Source organism: Prinia subflava, chromosome 1 (genome assembly GCF_021018805.1).
Source record: "Prinia subflava isolate CZ2003 ecotype Zambia chromosome 1, Cam_Psub_1.2, whole genome shotgun sequence".
Classification (NCBI taxonomy): Eukaryota; Metazoa; Chordata; class Aves; order Passeriformes; family Cisticolidae; genus Prinia; species Prinia subflava.
This window is the reverse complement of record NC_086247.1, coordinates 34,334,330-34,346,439: the sequence shown is the minus strand read 5'-3', so window position 1 is coordinate 34,346,439 and position 12,110 is coordinate 34,334,330. Positions and strand designations below refer to the sequence as shown.

Genomic DNA, 12,110 nt, shown 5'->3' with positions numbered 1-12,110 from the left:
CCTCAGGACTTTTTTGCCCCTTAATGAAAGTTCATGGTGAGAAAATACTGACCTTTGATTTTTCTTGATGTTTTGTGTTGTAGTTGCTAGCTTTAGTTTTTGAGTCTGTGTTTTATGAAAAAAAGATTATTTTTTATCATAAGGTTTTTATAATTCACAAATTTTCTCCCCGGAAAGTCATGTAATCCTTGTGAAGGATAGTAAGGGGTTAATTTTAGAATTTCTGAATGAGATTTATGGACTGGCATGGTAAAATCAATTGCTATAGAAGTAAATACAGAGTAATAAGTAGTAAATAGTTTGATTTCTATAGCATAGATATTTTAACATGTAAAGTGTCAGGAGTTCTAGTTACCTCAGAACATCAGCAACCCTTACCTCTCATCATGTGCTCATTGAACATAAGGCTGTTAGGAACATATTTCAGGAATTATGCAGTTGGTTTTTTGATCAGAATCATCTTTATTATATTTCAGTTTGTTTAAACTAGTAAGGGTAGATATTTGCTTATTCAGGTAACCAGTAAAGATACACCAAATATATGTGCTTTATTTACTTGTGAAATTGAAATTGTATTTCCCTCCCTGTATATTTAGTCCTTTTTACACTTAATAATAAATCGGTCAATCAGCACAGCAACTCTGAGGAATTTGAGGGGCAAAAGCACAATGCTGCTTGTTTAATGAATTATTTATTGCAGTTTAACACTAAAGTACTGTTATCTTTTCTCTTAATAGAACTCTGCCTGTTTTAGTGTCGACTTTATACCTTCTTCCATATGCTAGGAAAATCTCTGTTGCATGTTACAAAGGACACTATTTATTAAAATTAAAACGACAGTGTATTAAGTTATAATTCACAGTGGCACAGATAACTTTAAATTAGTTTTTATTCTCCTGTATTTTCTGGGCTTTTATATGTAGTGATAAGTTTTTAGTAATTGTGGCAATTATTGCTGTTGCTTTTTTTAAGAGTTTGTGCTCTTTACACAATTTTATCTGTTCCCAGCTGACTACCACAGCAGTGGCCACACTGTTATTAATGGCTGGAAGATCCACAACACAGCAAAGAATAAATGGTTTGTATGCATGGCAAAAACCCCTGAAGAGAAGCAAGAATGGCTGGAAGCTATTTTGAAAGAGCGTGAGAGAAGAAAAGGTAGGTCAATAAACTTCCTAGTGTTACTCTGCCAGAGAGCCATACTGTATTTTTATGTTGAGATATAAAGCAAAACCAGCTGGTAGGCAAACTTGTGGTGTCAGGTTCAGCTGAAGATTTATGAATACCTGCCTGGGAAAAATGAATCAAACTTGTACTGGGAAGGGCATAATGTCTTGTATCATATGTGCTGGTAGTAAATGCTTTTTGGGAAATGGGGAGATGATTTAATCTGTGATTTTACAGCTTGTCGTCAACCAGTATAAATTGTCATAAATTCATTGAGACCTGTGTATTATTATGGTTTGTGGTATCTGAGGGTCTATCCTAAATGCCTTGTGGGATTTGTATGCACTGATTTCCTTTGTGACTGGCCATTTGAGTCACCGAAATGTGCAGGCTTTTTTGCGTTGGATCTTAATGCAGATGATCCAAACTGAAATGATTCACAACACATCCACAACTCCATCTTGGATGTACTGTCTCCTACCCAAGAAAGTAATCACCATTTCCAATCACCTTGGGAAAAACCCCTACCTTTCTGAGTAACTGAATTAATGTGGAAGAATACTTGGATGAAATATAATCCTGATCTCAAATGTGACCATGAGTTACTTCATGGGTTCAAGGTGATCCTAGCACAAAGTAGAAGCAGGGAAAGATGACAACCTCCTTTTCTGAAGCTAATTTCATTTGACAGCTCAAATATCCTAATTAGTAATGTTATTTGGAGCCTTGATATTGAAAGAAAATATGACCTTGTATTTAGATATGTGATTCTTTTCCTGATCTTTGTAGATTTTCCATTGCCTCTTGCACTAACTATTGGTTTGTGTTGTAAATGGGCACTAACAATATTTTCTTTGTCTTTTAAAGTTGAATACTGGATGTTCTAGAATCTGTTGTAGGACCAGAGTTTTAAGAAGGGTGTCTCAGCACTAGTCAATAGTGTCATCAGGAATTTACAGCAGAAAAGCTAAAAAGATGCTTTAGAGGTCTAAACCCTAAACACTTTTAAAATATGAAAAATGTTTAAAAAATTAAAAAGCAATGTGGTAGACATGGTGCCAAATGCAAAAAGACCCGGGTTGTCTGCTTCTGTATAGGACCTTGTGTGGAACTGACTAAAATATTTTCAGTAAATCTTACTTCTATGTCAAGTTTCATGTCTCCCTTAGGTTTTCGATGCTTTAGGTAAAAAATACAAAGAGTAAGTAGTAGTATTTTATGTTGATGAATTCTTACTCTTTCACACTAATCAAATGAGCAGCTGGTAGTAGAAATGAGTTGGAGCTAACTTTGGTAAGCTGGAGGTCTGAGGTAGCCATCCCAAAGCCAATGCATGTCTTAGGATTTTAGCATCCCATGATTTGTGGAAGCTTTCAGGTCCTGATGTTCTCAGTGGGTTTGCTACCAAGGAGACAGTGATGAAACGAGGAGGAGACAAGGCGCACATAGATTCATGTTGCAACACAGATTTGTGAAAAACCAAATGAGTTGGAAGACTCAGAGATTCAATGGACTGAGAGAAATTAAACCTGTACTTTTACTTGGAATCCATGTAGCAGAAGCTGAACGAAAATGAGACAATGCCCTGAATTAAGTGATTTAGCAGTTTCCAGCTTTTGTAATAAAATTTTAAACTAGGACCACTTTGTAGATTGAATTTGCTTGCTAGGGGAAATAAGATGTATTGGAAACTTGCAGATATTTTCTGACAATTTGGCAGCTTTCCTGTAAACACCTGAGGCATTCAGCAAGTTACAAATTTATTTCAAAGGTGGTCATCTCTAAGACTGATCATGCTGTGATGATCTTATTTGAAAAGTCAATACAAATAACAGTATCAACATCCCATAAGCTCCAGAAGTAGTATATTTAAGTTAAGTTTTCTTTTCCCTGGAATACTCCAAGTTTTGTTTATGTGACATCACTGCTGCCTGGTTCATGGATAATGAGAAACAATCCTTATTCAGTAGTAGTGCCCAGTACCACTGTTAGCTTCTTCCCATGAGAGACAAACTTCTTCAGGCTGTATTTTCAGAAATAAAGAAGTACCAGACCCTTACTCAGATGGAATATCATAGAATGACTTAGATTGAAGGGGGCCATAAAGATCTTCTAGTTCCAACTCCCTTGCCCAGCCTGAAAGGATTTGTGGAAAAAGGGTGAATTATCTAGGTGAAACTAGCATATGTATACCTGATAACTTTTTACTACTATTAACTGGAAATTTGAAAAATATTCCTTTCAGTGGAGATCTTTTTTTATCAGATGGTAAGGGCAAAACCAAGGCTCTTTATTTAAAACTTGTGAAGACATGACTAATCCCTTGCAAATGTTCATATACTGAGGTCTGTTATTACTACAAAATAAATGGTGAGGTAGATAGAGTAGCAATTTAACTTCCCAGTGGGAAAAATATCTTTTGTTTCTCCTTTATGAAGATCAGATGTTCATGGTTTAACTTGATTGTGAGAAAATAATGAAAAATTGTTCTTTAGCTTTTTTTTGGTATGTAAAATATCAGTATTATTTCTCCATTTCAGGGAAGATACTGAAATATAATGGCAATATCACTTCATAAAATGTTAATGCATTTTTGGCAGGTTTAAAATTGGGCATGGAACAGGACACTTGGGTGATGATCTCGGAGCAAGGAGAAAGATTGTACAAAATGATGTGCAAACAAGGGAATCTCATCAAAGACAGGAAGAGGAAATTAACCACTTTCCCCAAATGCTTTCTTGGAAGGTATTATGTGCATCTGATAGCACGAATTCTTACCATCTAAACCCACATTTTAAATCTTCTTTGGGACTCTGTAAAACCACATTTCATTTGTAATGTCTGTTAGGCCTATTTGCCTCACAGAATTTAGCCAGAATGTAAAATGGTCTGCCTGAAATTTATGAATGTGTACTTGTTTTGCACTATTAATGAGACAAGGCTGCAAAGGGCATGATAAAAATATGGAAATGCATCAAGTCAATGAGTTTCTCTCAAGAAATAATTCCCAACTTGTTGATTGCATTTTGTCTCTGGAATGACTAGTTTGAACTGTAAAATTTTATTTATTCCACCTGAGTAATTTTTGTCTCTTAAAACAGTTCCTGTCCTCCTCTTGCTTGAAGGTCAGGAATAGAATTACTAGATAAGGTTTACTTGTTTAAATTATCAGGAGGATCTTTATATTACCTTATTATACCCATGGCTTGAAAAGACTGAAAGAGAAATAGATGCCCTAAAAATGTGTATATGAAAAAAAAAATCATTTGGGAGGCAGAAGGGTTATCACTTACTTCATCTGGCCATAAGATAAGTATGAAAACTTAGGACCATACGTTAAATATGAAAACCATTTTTATAAAATGGAGTGTTTCGCACAAAAAAGTTGTTGAGGAGATACCACTCGGTTCAAAAGGGAAATAAAACTTGGGAGATTCTTATGCACTGTCAGAAGTTGAAGAGAAGTGAAATGAGGATTAAGATGAATTGTTCAGTAATGGTGGAATCATGATTCCTCGGTGAAGTTGTTGGATCCAGGTGAAGAACACACTCACAGTGAGGAGCCATTTAAATCTACCATCAAATCGCTTCTTGTCAGGGCTGTCTTTGTAGTGAATTATTTTGAAGAATGCTTCTGCTGGTCCCAGAGTCACCAGTTAAAACCCATTATTGTGAAGGTTGCACTACCCCTTTGCACTTTTCTTTTGATTTGTGACATGTACATCTTACGTGCTATACATCCAATGTCTCTGAACTGCATCACCTTTGCTTTGGTAGAAGCAGAAACTTTCTGCACATGAATATATCCTTGGTGTATATGCTCTGGATGTCAATATGTTTGACACACCCTGCAAGTAACAAGCCTACTGTTTTGTCACACTGTGGTTATGTTCTGCCATCGTGGTATGGATGCTGCACCTGGGCAGGTGCAGTAGGAACACCTGGGATTGCCTTATATTGGTCTGTCTGACCAAATGCAGCTATACTAGTTGAGGATATCCCAGAAAATGTGGAAAATCCCTACTGTGTGCCACGTTAACTTCATGCATGGAAAACTTCTGAGCAGAAAAGACATCTCATGGGAAACCATATGTGGTTATGTCAAAATAATAGAAAAGCTCTTTTGAAAAGGTGGTACAACATTTTGAGGATCATTGGGCTAAAGGATTATTTACAAGACTAGTAAAAACCACTAGTAATGGAGACACAGTAGATCTGGTGGTATGAGATGTAAATTTTGTTTTCTGTATCTGTTTTTCAGTGAATTTGTGTCCTGGCTGTTGGAAATTGGAGAGATACACAAATCTGAAGAAGGTGTTCATCTTGGCCAAGCTTTGCTAGAGAACGGCATTATTCACCATGGTAAATATAGTTAGCTTTAACTTACTTGTTTTCAAGATAATTGTTGTAACTAGAATTTGTTTCACAAAAAGATGGACTTGTTAACACAAGATAACTTGTTGAATCTGCATTATATCCTTGCAGGGGCCTTGTGGGGCCATTGTCCATGTCCATAGCAGATTTACTGGGAAAGGCTCCACTGATTTAATCAGATTTCCTCTAGGCTGTTGGGATTATAACATCGGGCAAAGGGACCTAGAGAAACATTGCTGTTCTCTTGTAAGCAAAAAGATATTCTGGGGAAACACAGAACAGTACACTGCTTGTAAGGATTCTAACCTTTAGTAAGGTTGGGCATTTTAGGGATAGGTGTTCAGCTAAGAATTTACATGACAGTGAATCATAGCTGGCTGTTTTTATAAGTGTGCTTGCTCATCTGTTAGATGTTACAAGTGGAGCTGACGAATCTGTAACCCAACAGTTAAATCTTTTGAATTTTAAGGCCTTCTCTTCACTACATAGTATAGTTACTAAAATCGATATTTTGATGCTGAAATTTGCAGTCAAGTCTCTGCATTTAGCTCATTGTGCAGAGAAGTATCACTGAAAGGCTTCATTTTTTTAGCCAGTAATAAGGTTTGATTTCTGCAGGTAATTTGCATAGGCAACATTTCTCTCTTAACAGAACACGTCCTTATCTCTGTCATTATTACAAGGTATAGTCTAACAGGACTATATAAACAAGCTGGAGAAACTTCTGATTTTGAAGCCATATTTTACAGAATCACATATGATAGTTACAGTCACTCAAAACAAAGCTGTCAAGTTAGTTACTGTTCCATGATAGATTCAGAGTGTAAATTTATATGGAGTCTTTGATAATATACATTTTAATACTTCTGTACTCCAGCCAACAATGACTTTAATACTTAATTTAAGTCCTTTGCAATGATTTTAATGTCCTTGACTAGAAAGAAAGTGGGAGAAACATAGTGCCACTGAGCTGTGTGCGTTTTAAACATATGCAGAGTAGGAGGAAAAATATTAAGGTTATTCATCAGTAGTCATGTAGTCTTCATTTCTTTAATGTCAGTCTACATGATTTTCTTCCACCATCATTCAAATGTCAGATCCTATTATGTTTACTATACACACTGAATTGTTTTCAGTGGAATGGTTCTGTTGCCAGAGATTCTTCTCCTGATCGTCTAATTTATGTCCTAAATACACCCATAGATTTTCTCAATGCAAAGTTAAATGAATATTGTGTAACTCTATGAGATAAAAGGGTAATTATATTAGAGCATAGAAATGTGAGCCAGACATGCTACTTTGAATAGCGAATCCAGCTGTGGTTCACTGAAAATAGCATTCCTAAAATAAAGTTGAATGAACCATCTGTTTTCACAGAGGGAGCAAGGGAAGAAGAATGTTTGGCTGTTATTTACATTGCAAATATTGTAGAGGCCTTTGTTGAGAGTTTGCATATTCACTAGGCTGGCCATTATTGTCACTGTGCTGGAGTTCATTGTAGCAGTGACAGAACCATGTTGTGATGGACATTGTTGTACTGCCTGATGTGTGAGCAAGTAGAAAAGTTACAGTTTTTCCTTTTTTCCCCCTTCCACTTTTATATAAGGGGAAAAAATCTGTTTGTATGCTGCTATTTTAAATCTACATGGGGAAATTCTCTGATATCTGAAATGGCTGATACCAGTCAATGGAGTGAGGTACTTTGTCCACTCACTGCAGCTGATTAGAGTTGGAAGCCTTGTCTCAATGGATTAAGGAGCTTTATAGTTACAAAAATAAACTGAATATCAGATAGTTTTAAAATGAATAGGTGGCTGTGCAGTTTCTTGGACTGATGTAATGATCTGATTTAAAATTACCTTGGCAAAAAAATTAAAAGACCAGTTTAAACCTCAATCAGTTCCCTTTTCATAGCATATGCCATATAAATACCTATCCCAGCATAAATGTGGTTACAGCGTTGGAAGGGACACACAAACCAAGTTGGCCTTTCTTACTTTGGTGGTAATGTAGCTTTTTGTGAGCTTAAGTGTTTCAAACCCAGCATGTTCCAGCTCTGTGGAGCTACTCCCTTAGTCTCTGATGCACTGTGGTAAGTTGAGACTGCAGAGACAGAGTGGTGCTTGTGTTCCCCAGGGTGCACAGCCTGCTCTGTCTGTCATGGGCATGCAAGAAAGGAGAGGTGCGTTGTCATCTTGGGTCCCTCCACGTGCATCCCTGCAAGAGTGAGGAATAATTTGGCTTTAGGCAAAATTATCTTGATGGTGTTTTTTTATTTTTGGAACTTGCTGGTTATAAAGAACTCTTTTTGTATGTTAATCTATTGGAATATATATATTTTTTTTACTTCAATAGTAGGAATACATTTTAATTATAGAGCCAGAATACATATTTTTTTCTTAGTTAAATGGTCACAATCCATTAAAATTCACTTAGATACTTACGTTAGGCATTATATGTAAAAAATTTGTAGTCTGTAACTCATGTATTTAGAGGCAATGATACATAAAAGAGCTTAGGAATTATTTTGAATAACCATCAGTTCAAGGCAATTGGAATAGTGTCCTGGGCTTTACTATTACTAGATATATCAAATGCAAGTAGAGAGGTTATTTTGCTCTTGCACATGACACTGGTAGAACCACTTAATATATGAAGTTCAGTTTTTATGTCTGGGTATCAGATGATGTGTGGAAATACTGAGGAGCTTGACGGGCATGAAAAATGACACAGACAGAAGGCACTTCACTGTACAAAGTTTATGATGCTTAACTAAATTTTTAGAAGAGAATTATGTATGGTGGTTTAATCACTTGCTATAGGAAGGCATGCACAGAATTACCTAATTCTGCCAGGTGTGTTATTCTGATAAATGAAGACATTATACCACCCTCCTTTATCAGTTGATGACAAGTAAATTGACTTTTAAAATTAAAGCTTACAACTGCCAGCAAAGCTGTAATTAATAAAGTAGTTTTCTTAGGATGGTGATAATGCCCAAGCCTGTCCTCAACCAACAAATGGATCAGCTGTTTTTCAGAAAGATTTGCAGCAGGACAGTTTCCAGGACAATCTTTGTATCCTATGGTATGACTTGTTTGACAAAACACTCGAAGTTGTGAGATTTGTTGCTGGAATCTTGTGAAACTCTGGAAGTTAACTGTTAAGATCCTTTTCCCCAGGCCTTTGGAGAAATAGACTATCTACATCTTCATAATAATTGCCAGTCTCTTGCACCTATGATGTTTAGGTGGCTCTATATAGAGGAAGACATTCCTATTTCCTTTGTTCCCACTGTGAGACTGGTCACGTGTGTTGTGAAGTGTTTGTATATTTACTGACTCATCTGAGATTGGCCTCATCAAGACTGGGGACAGAAAATAATGTGAAAGAATAGCATAAACAGATGAAAAATAAGTCTTATTTGGCTATTTGCTTGATAAGCTTTGTAAAAGCACTGAAGACTAAAAAGATTTGAGTGCCTAATTTTTCATGCTGTCCCCTGCCTGCCTTCCTTAATCTTTGCCCTGTGACTTGAAATGGTTTGTTTTATTCTGTACTACTTAAATGTTGTAAGAAATATCATCACCAGTGGCATAAAGGAGCTTAGGGCAGATGATCTAATTGGGGTTCCTGGCCTCCTGAAATCTACCTATTTCTGTGTTTAGGGCTCTTACTAGAAGAAATGATGCTGACCCTCTTTTCCCTCCTTGGTTTCTTCAGAGTCATCGAACAATGCCTTTTTTTTTTAAATTTAGTTACAGATAAGCACCAATTCAAACCTGAACACATGCTGTACAGATTCCGATATGATGATGGAACATACTATCCCAGAAATGAGATGCAGGATGTGATCTCCAAGGTACAGAATAAAATAGTTGCTATTACTAGGAAGAACACATCAGGAACTGAGATTCTGCTTGAAAAGTAATGTAAGATTTGCTGGGATAAAAAAAAAAATCCCCTCACAGTTGCCACTCCAGATTTATGTGAATCAAATTCAGTTTTCTATTTACAAGCTTTTGGTTACTATTTTACACATTTTAAATACTAAATGAGAGTTTACTATCCTGTAGGTATGGTAGCTATTCAATAGTTTTACATGCAGAATGCATTGCCTGTGTTTCTGGGTAATCCTGAAACTGAGGTTCAGTCTATTGTATTTTTCATCCCCTTCTCACAGATAGGAAGATATATGTAGGAAACTGCTTTCAAATTTCTCTATAAGCTGGGTGTCCTTCATTAGTGCCCTAACAAGGCAGTAAATCTATAGTCACATAGATGTTTAAACTTAATAGGTTATACTACCCATCTAAGCTACTGACAGCAATGAAAAGATTGATCAAACTTGCCTTTAAACTCATTAATATTCAAATTTGTCATGATTTGGAGTCAGTAGAAAATGTCTGGTATTGGGTATTACAGTGCAGTATAATTTAATTTTTGCTCCACTGGTTAATGTAAAGTGTATCTAGAGGAATCTACAATACTGAACTCCCAGGCAGAGCAAAGTAGGATGGAATCTAATTTGACACAACTTTTAGTCATTATACTTGCATATTGTAAACCTAATTGCTTTTTGATAGTTTCCTAAGTAATACTAATGTGTTTTTCATTTTTTAAAATACGATTTTCTGATGGTAGGTTCTTAAACTACTCCAGATGTATAATTTATTTGTTTTTAATAGAAAACATTTCTAATCTTTGAATCTTTTTGCATTTTTAAAATTGGTTAGTTATAATTCTAATTTGTAAGCAAAGTATTGATGCATATAATGAAATGCAGTAGTTTTTTACTTTAATTAATCAGTTGTGTGTAGAATAGCAACCACTGTTTGGGTTAACCTTAATGCATGGAAACATTGATTTATTTTTTGTGTGCTTCTCTTTCTAAGTATTTAAAGCCTTCAGAATATTTTAATGCTATCTTAAAGCTGATATGTTTTGCATGTGTCTCTGTAAGCTTAGGTTAGATTGGAAATGTTTTCATTCTCATAATTTATCAATATTGTTATTGGGAAATATTGTTTGGCATATGAAAGTATGTAGAAATTTTAACAGATCTTTTTGATATGTAATGAAATCCATTGACAGCACACAAGTTTCCTTACTGTGTCCCTGCCTCTCGTCTGTGATGTGAATTGTGGTTTACTCCCCACCTCTTTCTCTTTAACAGGGTGTACGTCTGTACTGTCGCCTTCACAGTCTCTTTACCCCAGTGATTAGGTGAGTCCAACTGGGAAATCCTGAGGGAGTCATTTGGAGGAAGTACATGATCTGAAGATGCTGTGTTTGAATGCAGGAAGCTAACCCATCCTTTCAAGATTGGTCTTTTGAGAGTAATCAGATAAGACTGAAATGCTATCAAGACAAAAAGCATAACTGAACCACTAAATGGCAGCCAACTCTGTTCAGTATAACTTTTTAAATGGACTTCTTAGAGCCTCCTACGTCCTAATGGATATGCTTACTCTATATATTAGTGCACTCCTTTACTAACACGCCTTTACCTCATTTGAAGAGTCCCAGCTGTAACAACACACCTGCCTTTATAGTCCAATGATAATATCACCCAAATAAGATGTGATCAACCTCCTCGTTTCTGTCTACAAGAAAGACTTAATTTGCTATTTTTTTCCTCCAGAGAAAACTTCTCAACCATTAAGTGCTCAATTCATGCTTGCACTAACTTGTTGATAAGCTACAAGTATTTTTCTCTTTCTTCTGAGCCTTTCTTTGATTTTAAAAAAATTGTTTTGTGTTATTTTGAACAGAGATAAAGACTATCACTTGAGAACCTACAAATCTGTGGTTATGGCTAACAAATTCATAGATTGGTTGATTGCCCAGGCAAGTAGACACCTTTGGATTTATGTATGTTTTTCATTTAAATTCTGATTTGAAAGCTAGTGATATAACAAGAACAACATACAAACACTTTGTGTAGGGGTTATTAGAATAGTATGTGTAAGTGTAATCCCCTTAAACTGGTAAAGTAACAGAAATCAGCTGTCATCAGCTATGCTTTCCATCTCTTTTGTGCTTATCTTCCATATTTGAAATTGAATTGAAATGTTGTGATGACCCTTAGCTTTGTGATTCAGCATATAACAATCTTTGGCTTAAAATTAAACGAAATGAGAAACTCTAAATTACTAACTAGATGAGCAAAAGTCAGTGCCAATTTGCTGCCATTAATTCTGTTTCATTTTAAGTGAATGAGATAAAACAACATGGTATCCTGTTCACTCAGTCAACATGTTCCATAAAAAAAAAAGTTTAAAACTTTGATGCTTATAGTTTCTATTAGGTTAAATTTTTATGGAGAATGGAGTCTTACTGAAGCCTTTTCCTATATATTTGTAATTATAGAGGGTTATAACATCTACAGGTCCCTTCCAACCCAATCTACTCTCTGATACTGTGATAAACAGGTATATACTGGTTCATATATACATATGCTAGAAATGTATACATAAAGGTGGTGGTGGTGAGTGTAATCTACAGCAATCCCCATCCTTGTGAGATGATGCCATTGTGCACAGTTTCCATTTTGCCAATATATTAAA

General features: G+C 35.7%; 1 protein-coding gene across 2 annotated transcripts in view; it reads left to right on the top strand.

The window, feature by feature from the left end:
* The window catches only part of PREX2 (phosphatidylinositol-3,4,5-trisphosphate dependent Rac exchange factor 2), a 172,964-nt gene that overhangs the window by 67,502 nt on the left and 93,352 nt on the right, over positions 1-12,110 (top strand). For both annotated transcript variants that reach the window (XM_063392853.1, XM_063392862.1), the window contains 6 exons: positions 1,009-1,158; positions 3,768-3,912; positions 5,429-5,529; positions 9,300-9,403; positions 10,718-10,767; positions 11,316-11,391. In XM_063392853.1, coding sequence (XP_063248923.1) covers positions 1,009-1,158; positions 3,768-3,912; positions 5,429-5,529; positions 9,300-9,403; positions 10,718-10,767; positions 11,316-11,391 — 626 coding nt within the window. The remainder of the gene's footprint in view (positions 1-1,008; positions 1,159-3,767; positions 3,913-5,428; positions 5,530-9,299; positions 9,404-10,717; positions 10,768-11,315; positions 11,392-12,110) is intronic.